This window comes from Schistocerca serialis, chromosome 1 (assembly GCF_023864345.2).
Source record: "Schistocerca serialis cubense isolate TAMUIC-IGC-003099 chromosome 1, iqSchSeri2.2, whole genome shotgun sequence".
NCBI lineage: Eukaryota > Metazoa > Arthropoda > Insecta > Orthoptera > Acrididae > Schistocerca > Schistocerca serialis.
In genome coordinates, this window is record NC_064638.1 from 288,866,138 (window position 1) to 288,891,092 (window position 24,955).

Here is a 24,955-nt window from a genome sequence, read left to right on the forward strand (position 1 = left end):
ATATGATTCTGGTTGATGCAGCTCTCCATGCTCCTCTATCCTGTGCAAGCCTCTTCACCTACGAGTAACTACTGCAACCTACATCCATCTGAATCTCTTTATTGTATTCATCTCTAGGCCTCTACATTGTTTAGACTCCACGCTTCCCTCCAATGCTAAACTGGTGATCATTTGATGCCTCAGAACGTGTCCTACCAACTGATCCCTTCTTATACTCAAGTCGTCCCACAAATTCCTCTTCTCTGCAGTTCTATTCAGTACCTCCCCATTAATTACATGATCTACCCATCCGATCTTCAGCAGCACCACACTTCAAAAGCTTTTATACTCTTCCATGTTTCACTTCCACACAAATACTTTCAGCTAATGACTTCCTGATAATTAAATCTATACTTGATGTTGACAAATTTCTCTTATTCAGAAACGCTTTCCTTGCCATTGCCAGTCTACGTTTTATATCTTCTCAACTTCGACCATCATCAGTTATTTTGCTGCCCTCATAGCAGACATCTACTACCTTAAGTGTCATTTCCTAATGTAATTCCCTCAGCACCACCTGATTTAAATCTACTACATTGATGTTCATCTTATGTCCTCCTCTCATTGAACTGCTTTTCCACGTCCTTTGCTGTGTCTGACAGAATTACAATGTCATCAGCAAACCGCGACGTTTTTCTTTTTTCTCCCACTTAATTTTTTCTTTTATTTCTTTACTGCCTGCTCAGTATACAGATTGTGTAACATTGGGGATAGCTAGAGTCCGGTCTCACTCCTTTCTCAACGACTGCTTCCCTTTCATGCCCCTTGAGTCTTATAAGTGCCATCTGTTTTCTGTACAAATTGTAAACAGCCTTTCACTTCCTATATTTTATCCCTGCCACCTCCGGAATTTGAAAGAGGATGCTCATAAGCACCAAAATTTTTTTGTAGGTGAACTGAGATTCTCTAATTTATGTAATCTTTTTCCGCAGTCTTGAATGGCAAGTTGTTGCTGTGTTTCATATCTTACAAAATAGCATTTCAGATGCAACAGAGGAAGCCACTATTCCCAAATATTTATATGCCACACTATGCAGAACAGGATACACTGTCTTCCCAGAATTTCAGAGGAGACTATTTTTTGTTGATTACAGATTGGTGAAAGTTGAACCTCGCATACTAAATCTTGGATAAGTCCTCTTGTTATGACAGAAATCTGCTCCAATTGTACTGAAACTAATGCCTCATGAATGTCCAATAAATCATTTTCTACAGTGGCCAGTCACTGCGCCTGCGATTGTTCAGCTTTGGCTACTTTGAGTCTGCTTCTTCTGAACAATAGCATTTAGCATGCTAACCAGGGTTGGGATATCAGATAGTGATACATAGAAATATCAATTATTGGAGAGTGTTAAGTTATAGTTTTAATCTATATTTGTCCAGATGATATATCGGTAGTATCGATATTTTGTGGCGATACAAATGGATAGCATTAACACCACCATCATCTTATAACTCAACCCTGTTTTCTTTTTAACATTCAAATATCTATGTACGAACAGTAACTACAGTTTTTTACTGTGAAGTTGTTACAGAATTTTTGACTAGTTAATTTATATTTTTGTAGCCTCCTCTCACTCAAAAGTAATGTTGGCAGAAATGTAATCCTTGTAACCTCTTCTGATTGTATTCTTCACTGAATGTTGTGTGTTTTTATAGAGATTTTGCAGCTTGGAAAAAAAAGGAAAATGGAATGGCTCTCAAAACTTATGTGTTATGGCATTGTATGCCAAATGATAGCAGAGGTAAGTGCAATTACTGTGAGAAGGTACTCAAAATCCTTTTACACCACAAACTTAAAAGCTCATTTGAATTCCCAGCATCTGAAAACCTATGATCAGGGGCAGATGGCTATGGGCTCGATGATGAAAATTTAACCGTAGTTAAAGAATACAAGCCATAAATGGTAAAAAATATGTGGAATGAAGTTTGAGTTGTAGCCTAAGGTTCCTTTAGCAATGAAACTACGTTTTTCCTTGTAATTAGTAATCAATTTGTTTAAGTTATTAATGAAGAAATTCTTTAAAGTGTTATTGGAGTAATGACCAAGTGTTTTCAAAAACTGGTGAGCATGTCAATCTTCACTCTTAGCATTTTATTGGAACCAAGATTCGAAGATGCCTAATTTTTCAAACCCTGTTGTTAAGGCTGACATTTTGAGGAAACTGAATAAGATGTTGACTGAAGCCAACAAGCAAACAGGAATCTTCAGACTTGGACAGATGTTGCTGCTTCACCAGATAATGTCTTAATAATATTATTGAAGGGGAGTTATAATGGGGAAAAATTGTTTTTCAAATTTTCGGATTTTTTATTTCATTATAAAATTTGCAATTTTCCGAATAAAACGATTATATATAAAGGCAAACACTGTGTTCAACATGTGGCGTGTGAAGTTACAGACATTGAAATACATGAAAACTCTTCAGCATCTAGAGAAACACTCATTAGTGCTTCGAAGATTAAAATAAAGCATTGTGATACAGTGTTTTCTCAAAATGAAAGTGATGTAAATGATAGGTCAGGTTATTATTCTGATAGATTTACAGATCCTAACAAGTGTGTTAGGTAAATATGTGTGTTGTAAAATATGTGGAGGGCCAGTTTACATGAAGACAGTGAAGTATCAAATGGACTAGCCAGGAAACGTCTCATTAATTGTGCAAGTTGTAAATATACTCATTCATTTTGGAATTCTGATAAATGTAAAGACAATGATTTTGAATTAATTGTTAGGTGGTTTTATGGATTGAGAGCTATTGGCAAAGGACACACTGTGCCACAAACATTATGTGCAATGATGAATATGCCATGTCCACCTTGTAAAATCAACAAGTATGCAGGATTTATTGGAGCTGCTGTGGAATTTTTTGTGTGTGAGTCAATGAAGAGTGCTGCAAACAAAGCTGTTAAAATAAATGATGGTATGACTGACATACCGGTAGGCTTTTGATGGCACTTGGCAGAAGTGCCGCTACAGTTCTAAGAATTCTGTTGCTATGTTGGCCAATGTGGATACTGGAAAGGTAATAGATTTCCAGATTTTAACCAAACATTGTTATAACTAAATTAAAGAATGAAGAAGGGCATATCTGTGACAGAAATTATGAAGGAACAGTGGTGGTATGGAAGCCTCTGCAACTATTGAAATTTTTAGTCAATTTGTGAATGAAAGGAGAGTGTGTTACACTAAGATCTTATGTATGGAGACTCAAAAGCCTGTAAAGTGTAGTAGCTGCTCAGCCTTACGGTGAGAAGATTATCACAAAACTGGAATGAGTTGGTCATGTCCAGAAGAGGACGGGCACCAGGTTGACAAAGTTGAAACTAAGTTTAAGAGTCAAGATACTTTCTGATGGTAAAACCATAAGAGGCAGCCTAACAGACAAATTTATTGATGAACTATAGCAGTATTATGGGATGGCCAGTAGAAATAATACTGAGGATTTATTGAAAATGAAGAAGGCAGTATGGGCTACCTTCTTCCACAGACTGTCAACTGATTAAAAACCAGTACACCACCTTTGTCCTCCTGATCCTGATTCATGGTGCAATTACCACAATACTCAGTACTCCAACAGTTCATACAGCCATAAACATTCCATTCCAGCAGTAGTCATAGATATTGTAAAACCTATTTACAGAAACTTGGCAAATCCTAAATTATTGAAGACGTGTCTGCATGGTCAGACTCAAAATCCCAAAGAGATGTTCAACAATCTTATATGGACTCATTTAGCAAAACATGTTTTTGTTGGTATGAAGACACTGAAGTGGCAACATTGGTGCTACAGTATATGGGAATTAATCCTGGAGCAGACTGCATCAGAACTAGAAGGGATGGACAAGGTTTGCATTGACAAATGCAGAATATGCAGGACAGTTGGCCACTAAGGAATACTGAGAGAAGAAAAAACTTGGAAACAGATCAAGAGGATGATATAAAGTATGGTGCAGGGTGCTTCTGAGTGACTAAAAATAAAAAAATAAAAATACATATATTAAGTGAGTTATAGTCTTTTGGAACATTAGAAGCCATTCCCGAAAACTTACATTTTTTGTTGCATTTTTCTTTAAATCTGAGAAACCACTTCAAGTAGAGTATTCAAATTTTCAGGGCATAATAACATACATATCCTGAGTCTACTGAACTAAAAGAAGACCATAAAGTTAAGAACAATTAAAATTATTTACGACAACATACAAAAAGTACCCAAAATATTAAGTGTGTAGTTAAAAAATTGTATTTCCAAAATCAGTTACTGAAATGCCATTACTGTAGTTCAGTAGACTCAGAACATAAAAATTTCATGTCAATGGCTACAGTGGTTCCTGAAATACAGGGAAGCCAAGTAACTAAGTTTAACATTGTCGGTATAGGGTGTTCCAACTCCCCTTAATATAACAAAATCTAATGATAAAATATGCATATTAATAACAAAATAAAGAAACAAAAAATTATTACATTTTTAGATATAGAATTTTCCCTGTGTAGTGGCCACCACAATATCATGCAAGAACTATGAAAGCTAAAGAACTCTATACCTTGTAGACACTTCCTAGAATTATCAGTTGTTGTTGTTGTGGTCTTCAGTCCTGAGACTGGTTTGATGCAGCTCTCCATGCTACTCTATCCTGTGCAAGCTTTTTGAATTATCAGTATATTTATTAATTATGAATGTTACCCTCTGGGCAGTTGGAAAATAATTGATTCACAATCCAGAAGGAAATAACTCAAACTATTTTCAAAAGCAGGTGAAGTTATTTCTGCTCAAAGTAGACTAACTGCAGATAACGCTAATAAACTGATTTTTGATACGTTTTTTTCTGTTTCTTTTTCACTAGCTGTATGCATATTTTTTGCTAAGCTCTTTCTATTTGTATGTAAAATTATGTATAATTAATATGGTTTTCCTCAATTTTTTTGTCAATTCATAAAACCCACTCCTCACAGTTTTAAAATAAGACATGAATCGTGAGTTATAATCTGAATTATAAAGCTAACTTTCTGGCACCGATATATCGAAATGGCGATGTTTTTCATTCGATTAGTCGTCGGCGTCGGTATTTTGTACGACGTTATATCGTATATCGATAGTTATCTACCGATGGAAAAGTGCCAACTGATGAAGTTCCTGCCACGCCATGAGATCTTGAAGCGAAGTTCTAAATCGTTCATAATACCAATAGTTTGGTCTTATCAACGTTCTGAGAGCGTCTTTCGTATGTTTTTTTTAATGATTTTCTTCGAGCCATTTACGTTATGTTGTCGAAATATAGTTTTCATTCTTGAGTCATATTTGTGCCCAATAACTTTCTTGTTTGCATATTGCCATATGCAAACAAATGGCATTACTTACTGTTATGTAACAATGCTTTGTTACAGATGAAATCCGACTGGTTTATGGCGGGCGGGGGGCAGAGGAAGGACGATGTGACCGCCGAATGGGGAAGGGGCGTGAAAGGGGATATGTTCACTTATTTCTGTCCAATGCTGATAGTTCAAGGGTTCGCGCGCTTCCTGCCGATCAGCAGGTATGGTACAAATTACGACAGAAATAATAAGGCTTGGTTACAGATCAGAGACATTCAGACACACGTATTACGTTATTTCCGAACTGACACACAACAAGACTTCGCCATGCTACTTAAGAGCCACCACTAGATGTCGGTGTCCGTATTTTGTGCGACGTTAAATCGTATATAGATACTTCTCTACCGATGGAATAGTGTTATCTGCTGAAATCCCTGCCATGCCATGAGATCTTGAAGCGAGGATCTAAATCGTGCATAAAGCCAATAGTTTGGCTTGTGAAGAAAAACTGAAATACTGTTTGGCATGTCCATGGTCGATTACCAGAATAATTAAGTTGAATCGTCCTTAGTGTATAGTTGTGTTACACATCGTTTGTTGTCGAAGTCATACGGAAATTTTAACACCATTAAAGGAAAGCGTCAGTGGTGATCAAGCGTGTGGCAACAGTGGTCATAAAGTTAAAAGTGAGGATGTCATTGCTGGGTCTGGAGATGAAAAGGCATTAAAGACGGAGCCTTGTGATAGTAGCATGGAACTTTCTACGTGCGCTTTTCAAATAAATGGAAATGCCGTGTGGCTGGGGTCTCCCGTCGGGTAGACCGTTCGCCTGGTGCAAGTCTTTCGAGTTGACGCCACTTCAGCGACTTGCGTGTCAATGGGGTTGAAATGATGATGAAAGACACACAACACCCAATCATCACGAGGCAAAGAAAATCCCTGGCCCCGCCGGGAATCGAACCCGGGACCCCGTGCGCGGGAAGCGAGAACGTGACCGCAAGACCACGAGCTAAAAAGGCTAGACACCGCGGAAATCTAGCTGTTCCTTCCCACGCACCTATATAGTTTCCGTTTTCACATCAAAGATAGCTTAAATGCGGAGTCCATAATATGTTTCTTTGAAGTAATTCCATTATTTATACATTATTTTGTAATATGGGATTTAATTTTCTGGGGCAACGAAAATTTAGGACACTAAAATAGTCAAAAGTTTGTCCTAGGCTATCGTACTCTGGATATCCGACAACGATCTCATTTCTTAGCAAGAACTCAAGTTAACATTTTGTAGGAAGCAACGGCGTTGTCAGTTGGCACTCTGACAAGCATGATAATTATAACTCATATCTTCTCGGTGTTGTATACATGCAACACTAAGTTTTCTGTAATTTACTTTTTCGCGAAGAGAGACTAATTGCGAAATATGAAAAACAAAACTTTTGAATGCCTTTTAACACTTGCGTGGTGAGTTTTTGTATGATACGTTTATTTTGACCGCATTTTGTGAAAAACTGTGTTGCGTGTACTAGCACTGGGAAGAAATGGCTTCAGTAGAGCTTAATGCAACATCATCCACCGACTATTTTTACGTGCGTAAATTAATTTCATAGCTGGCATTGTGTAAGAAATTGTTGCCGCTTGACCTCTTATTCCCTAGCAGCCCAGTGACGCAGAGGCAATGTGCCACCTCGCCCTGGAAAACAAAAGACTCTTGTCCTCTGCGTGCGCCTTCATTCCGTGTTCTATAGTACACGAACTACGGGATTCGCACTGCAGCGTAAGATATTATCGACTGGATGCTCCAAGGTTGTCCGCGGACTGGGTGCCTTGCCAACAGTGTGAGCCGCTGCGCAAGATTACTACAGAGCTTCTGCGGTCGTCGAATCTTCACAGCGGATCTGGACAAGCCGTGTCTACTGACGACCACACCGCGGCAGCACGTTTTCATGAAATCAAAAATAACTGCGCACTATATTTCCTGCACGGTCACTGGCTCGCAATAAGGGACGCATGTACGGTCATTACACCATATCCCATTACGTTGAAAGAGCCTGTACGTCTCAGCCTGTAATTTAACAATTAGTTCTGGTTTCCTAAGCAACACATGATGCAAATCTTGGAATACAATGAACTTAATTCCAGTCCCTGTACATCATCTCAAAATGGGGTTACCGTGGAGCTTCGTTATCTGGGTTAAGTGGGACCGTAGCTCATATGGATTATCGGAAATCTAGAAATTCAGGAAAAATTAGAATGACAAGGGTTGAGTGTCAAAGTTTTTTCGCGTTGTTGTTGTTGTTGTTGTTGCGGTCTTCAGTCCTGAGACTGGTTTGATGCATTTTTTCGCGTAAGCATATGAATTACGTATTTCCTAAAAATTTTATCAGATATTGAAAACAGTGAGCGTTACACACTGAAATAATAATTTTTGTGAGCCATATCCGTACCTTGTACCACAACATTATGCAGGCGTTTTAATTGTTGTTGTAATAGTAATCCGTGGGTCACTTTTACACGGATGTTGTAGATGTCCTGGTATTATAACTTAATAACAATAACGTAATTCAGATGTACAGGCATTTACATATTTAACAGATTTAGTATGACAAGGAGGGGACAAGTAGTCAGCCATGACCTTATAAATAGGCACCAGCCCGGCATTTGTCTGGAGTGATTTAGGGAAACTATTCAGAACCTAACTCAGGATGGTCGTATGAGAAACCTCCATCCATGCGAATACAAGGTCAGCTTTTTTAAAAAACAATAGTATCTCTGTCTGTGTCAATGTCTTCAGATTGTTCACTAATTGTTAGCTAACACATTACAATCGTCAATGTTTGCAGAGGAAGAAATGGCAGTTACTTCATTACAAATCATCGTTATTTCGTGGCCAGTCATTTACGTCATTAACACCTGTATACAAGCACCTTGGAACGTCTGAAAAGTCTAACGATCTCACACGGGTCGACATTTCCACCAGTTTCTTTATTCAGTGTGCAAACTGCAACTGTGGACTCAAATGGTTGGCCATAATTTTTCCCGGGGCATCCTCTGCACCGCATTTAAATTTATGTTCATGGACACTACCACCTTCCTTCTCTTCGATGTCACTTTACACTCACAACCACTGGTAGCAATACAGAACTGTATAACTCACAATCCACGTTGACTTGTTAAGCGACACCACACCAAGATCAGTGTATGGCAGTTGGGCACTGGCTACATTTAAATTTATTGTCGTCGTTCATTGTGGCCGCTACTTCTTTCGGAGCATAAAAAAAAATCGAGTGAACCGGAGGTCCGGATTAATGAGATGCAACCTCAGTTTCTTCCGGCGTATTTGTTCAACAGTCCATGGGTGTACTGCGGTTCATAGTCCGTCAGCGCACACGACGATGGCGACATGACTGATCGCCGAAATGTGCCCGTTGGACACTGACTAGGCAGTACACCTGTGGGTTGTTCGATCAAGGATAACGTTCCGCCGTATTAAATCTGCGAGAGTAAATACACGACCACAACAGTTACAACGTCTAGTCACAACGCAAACACGTGTCAAAACCCTGAACAACCACCTTTTGCAGCGCTGACCGCTGCGAGACGCACAGAAAGTGCGTGTACGAGGTCCAGGGGATGTGGTGTCACGCCGACTCCAATGCCGTTGTCAGCTGCGCTAAGTTTCTCAGTTGAGGACCCATGGCGCGCACAGACCGATCGAGGCGGTCCTACAGACTTGCCGTTGGGTTTAAATCTGAGAAATTTGGTGGCCAGGAGAGTATAGTAAACTCATACTGGTGCTCTTCAAACTACGCACGTACACTGTGAGCTATGTGCCTTGTTGCATTGTCCTGCTGGTAGGTGACATTGTTCTGAGGAAAAACAAACTGCATGTGAGGGTGGACATGGGCCCCAAGGACACATGCATACTTGTGTTAATCCATTTTCCTTTCTAGAATGACGAGATCATCCACGAAAACATTCCTCAAACCGTATCGCTACCTCTTCCAGACTGGTTCCTTCTGAATGCTGGAGGGTGTTTGCTTTCAGATGTTTCATGCCGTTCATGGCAAAGGCCACCTGTTCCGATGGAGCATAAAATGTTATTCATCAGCAAAAGCTACCTATTGCCACTTAGTGGACGCCCAGAATCACGAAAGAATGCTGTCATTTGTGTTCTACTTATGTGCTGTGACAGGAGAATGTGACAGTCAGTGATGTCTATAGGAGAACAATGTCCCTCTTCGAGCAAAAGAAAGCTCAGAGAGAGAAGTTGAGGTAATTATGTATGTACTAAACTGAGTACCTGCTGGGCAGGATGCTCCAGGGACATTATACAAAAGTGAAGTACACTGACCATTTAAGTTAATGACTCTGAAGTGTATACACACACACACACACAAGTGCAGAACCTTGTGAAACTGTAAAGTAGAAAGGACAAGCTTTCATCCACTAGAAAAGTATTATGTGCATCTGTCTTTTGTGTTCACATGCCAGAAGCACACAAAAAGCAATTAATACAGAAGAAGTTATTGACTCACTTTGACACCAGTCCTGTGACCAACATATATTACTATTTTTTCAGTTGTTCTTTCAGCTTGACCAATTTTCATTGACAATATTTTGACAACTGACCCGTAGTCATCTTCGTCAAATGGTGCAAATGATGAGCTTATGTGTGTTTTGTAACATGATTCCTATAACAGTAACTAGGGCAATTAAGACATCAAAAAAAGTAATCCTGGAACCAGTTGAAGACAATCATCTTTTGGCAGCCACATCAAGAACACTGAAATCACACTTTCATTACATCTCTGAATTTACCTGATACATACATACTAAAAAAAATGGGACAGGAAAAGAAAAAAATACAGGTGGAGAGTGAAAATTCTGATTAAATCTACCCGAGGGAGGATAACTCTATGCAGAGATTGCATAAACCGTTGACAATAGCCAACGTGCTGTCAATTTTAAAATCTAAGTATTAATAACATAGACAAATTGCATATCTGAGAAAGGCTGAGAGATTCTTAATAGCACAGTAAAATAACAAGGCAATTAATATTCAAGCCAGATATGGAAATACCAAATATTCCCGTATGTATATCTCTAACCATGAAGGCTCACAACTACCTCTGAATTCAACATCTGAAATCCACAAAATAATTATGTCAATGAAATTTATGAGTATAAGTACATAAAATTATTTGGCAAACCAGTATTAGAAACCCAAAGACTTGCATTTTCATCAGCAATGCTCACTTTGTACAGCATTCAATGATGCTGCTCTACCTACTACACAAGCTTAATCCACCAGGGTCCATCTCATAGTAGTACTAACTTCTATGTTACAGATCATTGATGTTGGTGATGAATATCCTTAGCATGTGAGTTTTTCCGGTAAGCCTCTCGGAATGATTCAAAGATTCATTACTGTGGTACACAGTCCACTTTCAAACAGAGCTGTACAGTGGTGGTCCTGCATCACTGGCAAAAATAAGTAACAATACAGTTTGTGCGCTTCAAGGTAATAAGACAACCTTCAAGTGTGGAAAGAATACCTATCACTGATAATGTCATTAATTTATTTCACTGGATATTTCAAAACAAAAATTGTTAGAATGTATACTTTAAAGATAACAAGCTTATTCATACTCTGGAAGCAGTCAAGTTCTACAATTCCCTACTACACTCTAAAAATGTTATCCATCTCCGAACACCCAGTAAACAAAATCATTGCTACCTTTGGTCTCTACAATACATGCAGGGTTGGGAGAAGTAAATGTTTTATGCAAATGCAGAATAGGGCTGCAAATTTATTCACAGTGATTTTGAGTGCTTTGCCTGCTTACTTAGTAAACTACTGAATGTACTCATTTACTGCACTGTTAAAATTGACTCCACAAACAGTGTAACTTTTTCTTATGAAGACTTCCAAAAGTTGTGCTCAACTTATCCTATAGCCAATGCACAGTAATTTATACACATTAGTTATTCTTTGTATGGATACTTTTGTTTATTTTGTATTATACATGATATTTTATAGAAGTATTGTACAGGAAGTTTATGAATCACATGGCATGTAATTTTCAGTTATTTTCTACTTCAAATCTATGCCCCAAAAACTTTGAAGTTTTTTTTCAATAATTCTTACACATGTTAACCAACACCTCAATCTCATTCTCCAACCGTGTGCTCGCCCTGCCATTCTATTTCATCTCCCTTTCATCAAAAGTGATGAATTTGCTGATATTGGTGACTAAAACCTACTATTGCAACACAGTATTACATAAAATAATTTTCACACTATGTTGTAATGCGTATAATGAAATGCGTATGGTACATCATTCCCTTTGTTTCAGTTGGGTAACAGAACTACTACAAATGCTGTACTCTGTAAATAGCTCTTAGCCTTTCTATTTTGCTTTATCTTGATTCTTTACACAATTATGCAAAAGACTTCCAAATTGGTAATTAACATTTATTTTGGATGTGAAGAATCAATAAATCGGTCTGCAGAGCTGTTGACACAGTTCCATACACTAGGTGTTATCTGGTTCTGCAGTACCACCAGAGATATGTCAAAATCTTGTGAAGACATGACAGCTGCGCAAAAGTACTCCTATGAAACAGATGACTAATGAGTTCAGTACGCAATCATGCTAACATCCCCTCCTGCATTTCTTCAACCAAGATATCTAAGCATACGAAGAATATTTTGGATCTGTGTATACCAATAACAACAATAATAATTTGGTTAGCCACCAGTCTAGAACCACTTAATCTCAACCATAACAAGAGGAAAATATTGAAGACTATCTTACTGTATCTGTCCTCGCCAATATGTGACCAGACAAACATTACAGCATTGTTACCAATGAGCCCTTGCAACAGCAGCTTTTAATCCCATAGAAATAAGCTTCTTAGCAAAATGCAAGATTTGATACTTTATCATTAGGGCTTACCTTTAACAATGTAAATTGAAATCAGCTCCCTAGCATGATACTGCGGCTCAAATATGCAGTGGAATACAAGTGAAAGTAATAAAAGATGGTTCCAAAATAGTAGCACCATGGCAGAAGCAAAATCGTATTAAGTGGTAAGAGTAATGTGTTGTTACCCCTCCCCTTTGCAGTTAGCCTACCATCAAACAGTTACCATATTTATACAAAAAGGCAGATTAAATACGATATGGTGACAGGCATTACACTATGTTACAGGCTAGTCTGTTTCCAGCACTTTTATTTCGCATTCACAGTCATTAGCTTTGCCATCACAAAACCTAACTGTCAGCTTCAAAAGCAACCTTCATCCTGAGCTACACTTCAGATCAGTGCCAGCATGATCAAAACTTGGGAGGAGCCATTGTCAAACCCTAGCCCCATTAATTGGCAAAAAGTCATAAAAAATTATGCACTTAAACTGAGCTGTATAGGTCTCTACCAAAATTCAAGTATTTTTATTACTGCAAAATACAACACAATGTCCTCCATAAAAACATTTTACTTTATAACCCATTTTTTAATAACACTTAGCAAAATTTGTGAATATACTTAAGAGAATTACATTTTCACATCGCTAATCAATTAGACGGTACTTACCTCCCGCATTCCGTGAGCATTCAGTATAGCTGCAAGCAGTTTTGTCTCGGCTTGTACAGTTTTATAAGTCATATGTAGCTCATTTGCCGGTGGATCAACGGGCGGGTTTGACAATGCACAGCAGCGAAACTGGAGTACTGCATTTTTTGGACCCCCGACAGTCCATTTGAGACATTCTTCACCACAGTTTGTTTCAGGACTACAAAAGTTGTCTATTTCAGATGGATGGTTACTGTATCTATTCACAAATAAACTATAATAATTGGAAATGGTGGTAAGACAATTGTGGTCACAATAATAAAATTGTAATATATCAAAAAAGAAAACCTTGTAATTATGTATAAGAGAAAAAAGTGTCTACCAGCCATTTTCTCAAACAGAAGCCCACAGAGGTGTTTAGACAGACCAAATGAAATTGTTTTCAATTCCTGTTTGAAGAAATAGTGACACTTCTTTCTCACTAGACATATATAACAGAAAACGAGGTGTTGAGAAGCTAACAGACAGGCACACAGAAATGGAAAATTATCCACTGTGCTGTCAAACAAAGACCTTCAAAGATACCGACTTCTTTGCCACCCAAAAAACACTGTTCTTTTACATATTTCGCATGTAATACATCTGAACGTACTGCATAAAAAGTTCACAGAAAGAAAAATGTATAGCCATACCTTGTTATGAGAGGAAGGAAGGGAATTCTGGACAAAAATTTCCAACATTTCGTTTTGGATCTGGAGCAGGATTCAGGTTCAGGGGAAGACTGAATAACGGCAGAAAAGTACCTGTGAGTCAAAATAGATTGTTGTCATGGTGTACATCGCACAAAATATAAAACAGTTTTGTATTACTTATGTGCTCTACTTTTCTCCTCTTCTCACTGCTGAAGTACCAATGCTACTGAAATAATCTGCATTTGCAGAACAGAACAAAACAAAACTAAAAACACACATGAGTACTGTTTCACAATGTCTACTTTATGACAGCAAACTTCTTAACAGTAATACCAAAAATGAAATCATCTTTTTACAGTTGATAAGTTTGGAAATAAAAATTTCAACTTAACCTTTTTTTACTATATACACTACAGATAGGGAAACATACATAACACTACCCAGATGAAGAGCTGGGATTAGGCTGTTTGCTAGTCTAGTATACTGAATGCAAAGATGTTATTTTGACCTCATCAGGAGACCTTTATGCAAGAGAAATTATCTGGAAAAGGTAAAGATGAAGTGGCATACAAATCACCTGATAATGAAAGGAACCCACCAAATGAAGGTGACCATTTACGTTCTTAGAACAAAGGTATTTCTTTCACTTTCAAAATGTGGTTTAGACCCTCAGATTAGTGTAATCTTTACTAATACTATCTTAATCTACAGTTACCATTAACGTCAAATTTACTTCAAGAATTTATACATTTCTTGGATAATATACTCAAAATCAAATAACATATTTTACAGGAAAAGTTTAACAGCTATCAGTACTGCTGAAGTATTTTTTGGTTAAATGTGTATTGGACTTGTTGCAATGATGCATACGGTAATAATAAAGTGTTTCCAACATTGCGATTAGTGACTGCTTCAAGAAGAGGTGCAAACTGCAAAAGCCCCAAAAACAAACTTCAGAATACACACCTGTTAGGTTTCCTTCTGCTTTGGTGGACTAGGGGAATTTCCTTCAGTTTCAGGTTCAAAGATTCTTCTGAAGAGCTATTTTTATTTGAATTCCCTTCGTCACTGTCAGTTTCATTCTGTCCGTTCCGGCTACCGTGACTTTCCAATAGCCTCGATTCCATTATGTCGAGCTACAAGATGTGTGCTCGATTTATTTTGATTCAGATCATAAACCTAGACAAACATTGTAAGAAGGTTTAAACGGAAAGCAAAAACCCATTATTCTCATAGCACGCGTTTCACCACTAGTACCTCTCAAAGCTGGTATCTGTCACCCCGCAGGTTTTATATCAGTCAACGTTACACTGAAAGGAAAGGCACGTATGCGGCGATTTAACACCGGTAATATTATTGCTATGACTTTTCTTTTTAATTCATACTTCCAAAGACCTGTACAATTCTGGAAAAAGGCTGTCGTAACGGCAATCCAGTTCTGCGATGTGGTAAACAGCGCTCTTAAATTTTGTTTCATACGATTCGCAGATTTTATGAATTAAATCTATATAAAAATTATAATTTTAGGAACTTCTGAGGCACGAAAGTGTTGCACGCACATTAATTCTCATTTTACTTTCAACTGCACTGCAGATAAAGTATCGGACGGTCCTCCTTCAAGGTTCTTAATCGCTTTTTGACTATCATTACTAATCTGCAATGCTGTAAAACAGGACTCATTCCAAAATGCACGCCACGGGAAGTAAACCGATTATACAAACTATGCAGTTACTTTCCCTGAAACATTTTTCTTACCGCACAAACATTAACACACTTCGAACTAATGTATCTAGTAATCCGTCACTTGAATTTCCTTCCCCGCATGCCGCGATCTCTACTGTCAAACTCGCACTGCAAAGATATTGGACTATGACAAACACATTCAAAGATTTGTTTTGAAAACTTGACCAAAGAATGAAAGTGAAGACTACACACTTCGAGTGATAACTCATTGTCTGACACGCTGTAGGACTTTTATACACATAGAGCTATTCAGTTTCATTCATTGCGATTTAATAACCAAAGAGAATTTTTTTTAAGGTTCTGAATATATGTTCGAGTCTTCTTCATAAAGGAAAGACTAACCGAAAAATTAAGTTCTATCTTTGAAACTTCTGGGCAGATTTAAACTGTGTGGTGGACTGAGACTCGAAACAGGGACTTTTGCCTTCAGCGTTTCGAAAATAGAGAGTGAAGCCGTGTGGCCGGCTCGTCGGCAGTGTTGCCAACTTAGTGTTTTTCGCACCAGATCTAGGGACTTTTAAACTCTGACTGCGCCAAAAAATTATTTTCGGTGCCTAGCGCCAAATAAAATTTTATAACATATTTTAATTTTCAGATAATTTCCTTACTTTTGTCCAGTTAACATATCTGTTGTCAGGGCGAGGACTCTGACTAATGACTCTATGCACGGCCACCTATATTAAGCGGCTGTGCTCTGTATTGATTCTACGCAGAAGCCTGGGAATACCCAGGCCAAGAGTTTTCGATGTCGTTCAGACGGCCCGTTGTATAGGGAATAATCTTTTTTTTTTTTTTTTTTTTTTTTTTTTTTACGCTGACCTCATGCACAAGATGTCAAGTGGATAAAACGCAGGACTTTATAAACAGTTGTCATGGTTAAAATATTTAAAAAAGATGCTTGGCTTTTGAATGGTTTTCAACAATTAAAACAGATTGCCCTTCACTATCCGCATAATGAGAAAATTTAATCATATTGTGACAGTGAGAAATGATGAATGAATCTGCCATTTCAAAACCGAAGTTACATTCAGTGACATAAAGGGGAGTGGAAAAAATCGAAGATTTTAAATATTGGTAGAAACCAGCTGCAGCCATTGATGTCAAAGCTCAGTTTCTTTACTGACTTATTGAATTTTACTCCATGTTAATTGATATCACAAGACACAGTGTTACAAAAAGTGTACTCAAAAAGCTCAGACCTCAGTAATTCCTAAATCGCAAAAGCTATTAGATTTTAAGCCGTATAGTACTGATGAAAAATTAGAAGCTGCGCACAAGGCGGAATGAATACTATCCTTGTTTGTTGCAGAACATTGTTCCATTGTTACATGTGATCCTCTTGGTGAACTGTGTAAACGGACATTTTGGGATTCTAAATCTGCCATTGGATTGAAGCTGCATCGTACAAATTGCACAGAAATAACAAAGACTGTTTTGGAATCACACTTTAAAGATGAACTGCATAAAGACATTGGAGAAAAAACGTTTAGTGTAATTCTATGTGAACCTACAGGTATCAATGTCAATAAACATTTAGGTGTTGTAGTGCGATATTCCAGCGAAAAATAAAATTAATTATATCAACATTTCTTGGATTAATTAGTCTGGAAAACGCAACTGCAAGGAGCATTGCCTGGGGATTAGTTGCAGTAATTGAGAAGAAAAAACTTACAGTAGCTAATATTATTGGTGTTGGTATGTAACAACAGCAACGTTATACTATTGTACATATAATAATTTTTGCTTCTGTTTTTCGATAAATTAGTATAATCGATGTTCTGATTTCATTTCTTTTTTGTTTCATGCCATTATGTTGAAGGAACTGTAAACAATTTTCGATGTGAATATTAATGTTTATGTCAAATTGCAAGCAATATTATAACAAAATGAAAATGTAAGAAATGTTGAAACTGTTGTAAGATGTTAAAGTTGTAATTCTGCGCCTGGTCCATACGTAGGGAATGTATTAGGATATGTGGAGTGCAAAACCTTTGGTGAATACCCTGTCTGTAGGGGAGCGGTAAAAGATGGATGGCAGGCGAGCGCGCGAAAATGCACACGGGCGCGGCACGGCATAACGGGCTCAGCAGTAGTAGTCGGAGTTGGGCTTTGATCTGAGCAACACGTTCTGAATCGAGGAGGCCCTCCTGGAAAACGTGATTTCGTTGAGCCTCGGATGTGCCGTTTCCGACGACTATACAGCATGGCAAAATTCCATAGGCACTAAATGGAATAATGTTGCGACGCTATGAAGAAGTAAAGTGCCGATACATCAAGAGCCATAGCTGTGATTGTATGTGTGCTCTGCGCCTCGCCATCTCGCCGCCCGCCAACCGCCACATCGATACGGTCAGGTTGAAACTATTAGTACTGTATTCGTGTGGACCAGTGTTACGTTTGTTCCTTACTGTTCAATAACAACTTAACTTTTACCCGAACAGTCCTATCATTTAATTATCCTAATCACTAACCTAGACAGGGTCCTTTCCATATGTTGTGCAATCCGAGTGTCCCGGGATGAAGATTTAAAGTTTATGTTAATAATAATTACCTGCAGACCCATCTATGTTAGAATGATGTTTAAAGAACTTTGTTGTTAATGAATATATAGGCAAATAATATAGGTCTGACAAAGTTGGAAGATAATGTTGAAATTGGTTTAGTAATAAAGTTTAATTAATTTGAGACAAAATTAATGGTAGTTAAATGAGCACAAAATAAGACAAAAAGAGTTGTAACTCATATATTGCAAATCTTGAGTGCTTAACGATTCCATAATCAAATTTTCAGTACAGTGATCATAACAGTTTCAGGGTTCCACCCCCCCCCTTTTTTCTTTTCTATTCATTTAAATTCTGAAGTGTACTGAACTGATTTGACCAGCAAAGTTAAAGTCAATATAAAACCAAAATTTATTAGTGTTTTACCTTTTTCAAAATTGACACTGTATGTGTGTTTCGAAAGTGCTATTTCTAGGGTAACCTATGCCCGATTTTAATCAGATCAATAGACACTACGAAGTTCGTAGTAAACATTATAGTGTATTGTGTATTTCTGGCTTGTCCATATTAGTACAGAAAGTGAAATTATTAGTTCAGTAGATTTTCTGGTTCTAAAATTTACCATATTATGCAGTGCTATTACGTGTTGTTTTGTATGAACGTACATCAACTTGTACTGGGAAGAAACTCAGTTAATGCCTAATTAGGCTGGCGACCGTATTATTAACAATTTGGTAGCATCTGCTGTGTCGTTTCTTGTCCGTCCTAACGTGTAGTTGCACTTCAGACTTGCTTGACGTATCATTGTTGTTACTGAGTGGGTGGAAGTCTGATTTTGCCTCCATTCAGGTACATGCGGTCAACATATATACCAAAATCCTTTCTTATAAGGTGAAGTCAAATTAAATCGGGTGATGCTGAGGGAATTAGATTAGGAAATGAGACACTTAAAGTAGTAAAGGAGTTTTGCTATTTAGGGAGTAAAATAACTGATGATGGTCAAAGTAGAGAGGATATAAAATGTAGACTGGCAATGGCAAGGAAATTGTTTCTGAACAAGAGAAATTTGTTAACATCGAGTATAGATTTAAGGGTCAGGAAGTCGTTTCTGAAAGTATTTGTATGGAGTGTAGCCATGTATGGAAGTGAAACATGGACGATAACTAGTTTGGACAAGAAGAGAATAGAAGCTTTCGAAATGTGGTGCTACAGAAGAATGCTGAAGATAAGGTGGGTAGATCACGTAACTAATGAGGAGGTATTGAATAGGATTGGGGAGAAGAGAAGTTTGTGGCACAACTTGACTAGAAGAAGGGATCGGTTGGTAGGACATGTTTTGAGGCATCAAGGAATCACAAATTTAGCATTGGAGGGCAGCGCGGAGGGTAAAAATCGTAGAGGGAGACCAAGAGATGAATACACTAAGTAGATTCAGAAGGATGTAGGTTGCAGTAAGTACTGGGAGATGAAGAAGCTTGCACAGGATAGAGTAGCATGGAGAGCTGCATCAAACCAGTCTCAGGACCTTCAACAACAACAAGGTGAAGCCCGTCAACTTACCATAGTACAGGTTTTAATAAGTATCATGCACAGTAGCGTAGTGTTACAGGTATAGATAATTCATCAGTGATGTGTGGTATCAATAACAGTCTCTTTAAAATTGCAAAGATGAGTATGAGCCACTACATTTAATAGTTATTCATTGTGTATGTTATTCCATCCAGCTAAGTGTATCAAATTCATCTCAGGAAACTCGTCCATGATACATTGAATTCCTGATATGAAAGACTGGTTCTGCAAGTACTCGACTACACAAGAGGAGTACCACAGATCTACAAAGCAATTAATTTTGCAGAGGCTCCTTTAAAAGTTCCACATCTACATGCAACAAAATAGTTTTCGATCGAGCCTGTTGTGACTAGGTGTTACTACAATGGGTTGAACTTAAGCTGCAGTTCTCGTTCTCAAAATCAAAACGACAACTGCTATACTCCTGATCTTCCACACTCAATGTATGCTGATGAGAAAAACAGAGAGTATTTAATATATCTCAAATATCTCTTAGGAGGGATGCAAGCAGCTGTTGAAACAGTTTGAGGGTGACACAGTAGATCCAACTAAACTCCTTGCAACTCGTTAAACCTTCTGATGTCTTATACAACAAAGTGGTGATGCCTCGATCAAGAATGAACACTCAATGTTTCGCCATATCTTGGATACAACTTTGAGAAGGAAATAACGGAACTGAAACTCGATACAGAACAAGAATGACGACTTAGGAATAGGTGTACACAGAGCTTACCAAACAGTTACAGCAGCGTCTTCATGATAATGTGAAAACACTGGAGATAATGTCTCAACTGGGTGTTCAAGAAACAGTAAAAATACACAAAAGAATGAAAACTACAGAACTGGCAGAAATTTTTGTTTTCAACCAGATGAAACTCACAGAATCGTTGGCGATTGGAGAAATATCTCTCACCAAACATGGAACTGCAAAGAAGATACAGAGGCGTTTTGGCCTGAAGTATTACAGTTCCGAGACGCATCAGATTTATATTCATTTATATAAGGACTTGTCTAATCTGGCTGTAGCAGTGTTATCTTTACCTCATAATAATGCCGAGAAAAGAGTCTTCAATGCAATGAAAACAGTGAAAACCAAATTGCGGAATCAAAAGTAGATAGACACTAAGTACCATGTTGACAGTAAGATAAGTGTCAAAAATAAAGAACAATAATTGCCGTATTTGTGAACTTCCAGAAGACTTGGTGGAAAAAAAGTTCTAACGCTGCATATAACTTCAAATGGAACCAGCCTTCAACTAGTGCAACAAAAGAAAAAATTGAAACATTTTCTGACTACAAGTAAGCGAGTGTTAATTGGATGATAGTATAAAAAATAGCGAAGTCGTATAGAGCAAAGATCGCCAATGACAAACTACGCTAGGCTTCCAGAGATCAAGCACGACAGAAAGCCAGACTTTGTAGCGTTGATTACGACGCTTCTTCTTAACGAAATGTTAAAACAAAAGTTGAACGGTACCAGTGTTTAACGGCATTTGTGAAGAAAATAAACTAAGCGCTTGGGCTGTGTGTGTGTGTGTGTGTGTGTGTGTGTGTGTGTGTGTGTGTGTGTGTGTGCGCCTATGAAGTGTCACCGCAAAAAAGAACGAGCGAATCATTCGGATGAGATTTTAAGTCTGTCTTACGTTTTGTTGCATACCTCATAGAACTCTGTTTACAATACTGTGTCACACGGATGTTAGTGTTACAAATTAATTAACTCAGCTAGTCAGGAGGCATTTCATGTTAATTATTTTGTGTATTGTTTGTGGCTGTACTACACACTTGCTACAGTGGTCGACGGAAACTTCACGTCATATTCTCTATAAAGTTTGAAATACTGGCCTTGTTAGTCCTATTTTATGCAGCTATGTGCAGTAATAAATATCTAATAATACTAACGGGAAATATTGCTATTTAAACCGTCGCTCAGGCAAGTTTGGTTCTTCATACACACTACTAGCGTAATATCGTTCCCTGATTGGCTGCAAACTCATGTGCTGTACAGACACCTATACGATTCGGAAAATTGTTTTGCGCTTACTTTAATAAGATACGTATACAAATTGAAAATAGCAGCAATTAGTTCGTGACATATGAATCTACTCGCAGTTCTAGAGTGTACTTGCGCAAAAGTGTAAGATTTGGCACCTGGTTTCTTATAAAATAATTTTTACAGTATCCTGCGCAAGTTAAGGTTTTTCCTTGCAGCATACTACTAGGTTTGTCTACTGACAGATTTTATGCGAAAAAGGAACAAATTCACGAAGAAATTTTTTTAGTAATTAAGGAGCTTATCGATCAATCATTAAACAATGGACTAAATAAAATATTAGGCCAGAGGCTAGGCAGAAGATTTACCGTCAACGTCGTGTCACCCTTATCGCTTACCTTAAGTTAATACTTGTAGATTATATTGATATATTGTAGCCTTCTGCTTTATAGATTACTGTTCATTCTGTTTAATTTCTGTGTGATTTTTAATTTTTAAAACCTTAGTTCCCATTATTGCACGAGAATTTTGGTTTGTTGGCATAACATGATAGAAGGTAGTGATGTTTTTAATTCGCTCTGCTCTGAAACAGTATGGGCTCTCTGAATTTCAAACGATTTGGGAACGACTGCTATAAAGAAAAATTCATTGCCTCTTAGATTTGGCCGACCGATGTGGTCGAGCGGTTCTAGGCGCTTCAGTACGGAACCACGCGGCTGCTACGGTCACAGGTTCGAATCCTGTCTCGGGCATGGATGTGTGTGATACCCTTAGGTTAATTAGGTTTAAATAGTTCTAAATCTAGGGAACTGATGACCTCGGATGTTAAGTCCCATAGTGCTTAGAGCCATTTGAACCTCTTTGGTTTGTGTTATGTAGAATGTGAATTAAATGTACATCCTCTGCAGAAATATTACCAGTGCCCAACAACAGCCTATAATGAACCGTTTTCCACAGCAGCACCCATTTACTGGTAATTTGTATACAGTTCAACTGTGGCCGAAATGTTTACAATCGGCAGATTATTTCCATCACTTGTTAATTCAACATTCATTTTCGAAGCTTTCATCGTTGTATCATGTAACGAAATTTCTTCTGTTATATTTGGCTTATTTCAACGTGATTATTATTGTAAAATATCCTCTTTTTTGCAGAGTTGCTTTTCTAACGAGTTTTAGGTTCACTTCCAGCGCGAAGTTGTGTAATCGAGTTGGCGACATTGGTCGTTAGTCGCTCTTGGATAGATCGTGAAAGACAAAGGTCTCAGGTTAGAGTCCCGGTCTTGCGCATAGTTTAAATGTGCGAGGAAGTTTCAAATAAGTGCACACTGCGCTGTAGCGCGAAAATGCATTCGCGAAACTGTCCTCAAGGCTGTGGCTAAGCCATGTCTCCACAGTGTCCTTCCTTCCAGCAGTGCTAGTCCTGAACGATATGCAGTGGAACTATTGTGATATTTTGAAGGTGGGAGGTTACATACTGGAGGAAGTGAAGCTGTGACAGCGAGTTGTGCCAGGCCTGCTCAGATGACAGAGCACTTGCTTGCAAAGGGCATAGGTTTCAATTCGAGTCCCCGTCTGGTACACAGTTCTAATCTACCAGGACGTTTCAAATCAGCATGCACTCGACTGCAGAGTAGAAATTCATTCTGCAAGTTCTATCCTTATTTACAGATCAGCATTGTTCATTATACCCGCCTTCATAACAGTGGTGGTTTGTTCTGTGATGCAAAGGATTAATTAACCCCCACAGAAATATTCGTGTCTGAGAAATTTTTACAGTACACAAAGATTTTAAAACTTAAAATAGGCATAATCCATTCTCCTGCCTTGGTGACAGATAATTATAATAATACATATGAACCTCTTCATTTATGTCTGCATGTCGCATTTGAAACTAGTTATCAGCTCTTAAGTGCTCAGCTCTATGCACAAAATCCAATTCAGCTCACCTCAAAGAGAACATTCCAGCCACTGAGTTCATTGGTGAGGGGGTGGAGAAGGAGCAGGAGGTTTCTCCTATCCTAAGCTTTGGAGCAACGCTTCAGTGTGTATCCACCAGAGCCTCTGCTTCCCCTGCTGTTGTTGAACCTCACCAAAGCACAGTTCCTCTCCCTCCCCAGTCATTCTGCAAACGTAACACATAAACAGCAGATCTGGAATCCAACTCATATCTACACCATTCTGTAGCTTATAATATCTGTTGTGTTATTCGTCCCAGTGAGCTATAATATTCCTGAAATGGCAACAGCAACAAGAGTCTAGTCAGAAATGATAGGTGGATGTTTTTACTTATTTCTTGCAGTTAAATTACCAGTTTTGTGACCAGCTTTTACTGTTTGTCCCGCAGAAAGTTTCAGTATGCCGCTGTCGAGTTTGAAGATGTGAATTCTGAGGAGTGCAGTATGAAAGGAAATGACTGTATGGCATTATTGCCCGGGATGTCCCATTCGGGTCCGGCAGCCAAGTCAAGTCTTATTTCATTGGTGCCACATTGGGCAAATGGAGCCGATGATGAAGATGAAATGATGATGAGGACAACACAACACCCAGTCTATGAGCGGACAAAATCTCCGACCTGGCCGGGAATCAAACCCGGGCCCAGTGCATGGGAGGTAAGCACGCTACCATCCAAGCTAAGCAGCTGCACAGGAGTGCAGTATCTGTAGGGTGGAATCAATATGTATGATAACTCATTGCAGATGCTTAGGGGAACTAATTTTTCTTTCCTGCCACTTGAAGATAAGTTCTGTGTTTAGGTCTTGAGGGAGACCAATGCCAGAAATATAAAGTTAGTGGAAAAAAAAAGAAACTGTAAGATTTTACAGACTAGACATTTATGGAAAAGTAGATTGGATAAGTGGTTGTGATACCACAAACAAAATTGTAGTCCAGTGTTTCCTGTGTTTGTTGTTTGCAAACAAAAATGCTCTGTGTGAAACAGCTTGTACGCTTGTATGATCTCAAACTGAATGGTCTATATCAGATATGACTGCACAGCTAGAGCACAACATTTCAGGGAAACGCAACCAGACAATGGTTACGGGCTCTCTCTTGAAATCCAAAATAATGATATTTGCAGAAAAACCTTTACTCACTGAAATTGTGGATAGTGTTACAGTTTGTGGTGGACATGATGAACAAAGTGACTTACCAAATTTAGGAATAATGGCTGCTATGCACCATACAACAACAAAAAGACTGTCGGAAAGTGAGCTTTCGGACAACAAGTCCTTTGTCAAAAATAGACAACATACAGACATGTGCACATGCACATGCACACACTCTCTCTCTCTCTCTCTCTCTCTCTCTCTCTCACACACACACACACACACACACACACACACAAACACAAATGCAACTCTCACACACTTGAGCAAGTCTCTGGCAGCTAGAGCCAGACTGCAAGCATCAGTGCATGATGGGAGAGGCAACCGTGTGGGGGATAAGGAGGAGGCTGAGGCAGGACGGGGGTAAGTATAGCAAGGTAGGAGTAGGGGACAGTAAAATGCTAATAGTGGGAGCGTGCAAAGACAA

The 24,955-nt window shown here is 38.4% G+C and overlaps 1 protein-coding gene across 2 annotated transcripts in view; it reads right to left on the minus strand.

Moving 5' to 3' along the window:
* LOC126468396 (tubulin polyglutamylase TTLL5) overlaps positions 1-15,570 on the minus strand; it is a 231,063-nt gene extending 215,493 nt beyond the window's left edge. For both annotated transcript variants that reach the window (XM_050096547.1, XM_050096546.1), the window contains exons 1-3: positions 14,877-15,570; positions 14,586-14,798; positions 12,949-13,147 (exon numbers count right to left, since the gene is read on the minus strand). In XM_050096547.1, the coding sequence (XP_049952504.1) occupies positions 12,949-13,147; positions 14,586-14,746 (360 nt within the window). In that variant the 5' untranslated portion in view covers positions 14,747-14,798; positions 14,877-15,570. The remainder of the gene's footprint in view (positions 1-12,948; positions 13,148-14,585; positions 14,799-14,876) is intronic.
* Positions 15,571-24,955: the final 9,385 nt, after the last annotated feature.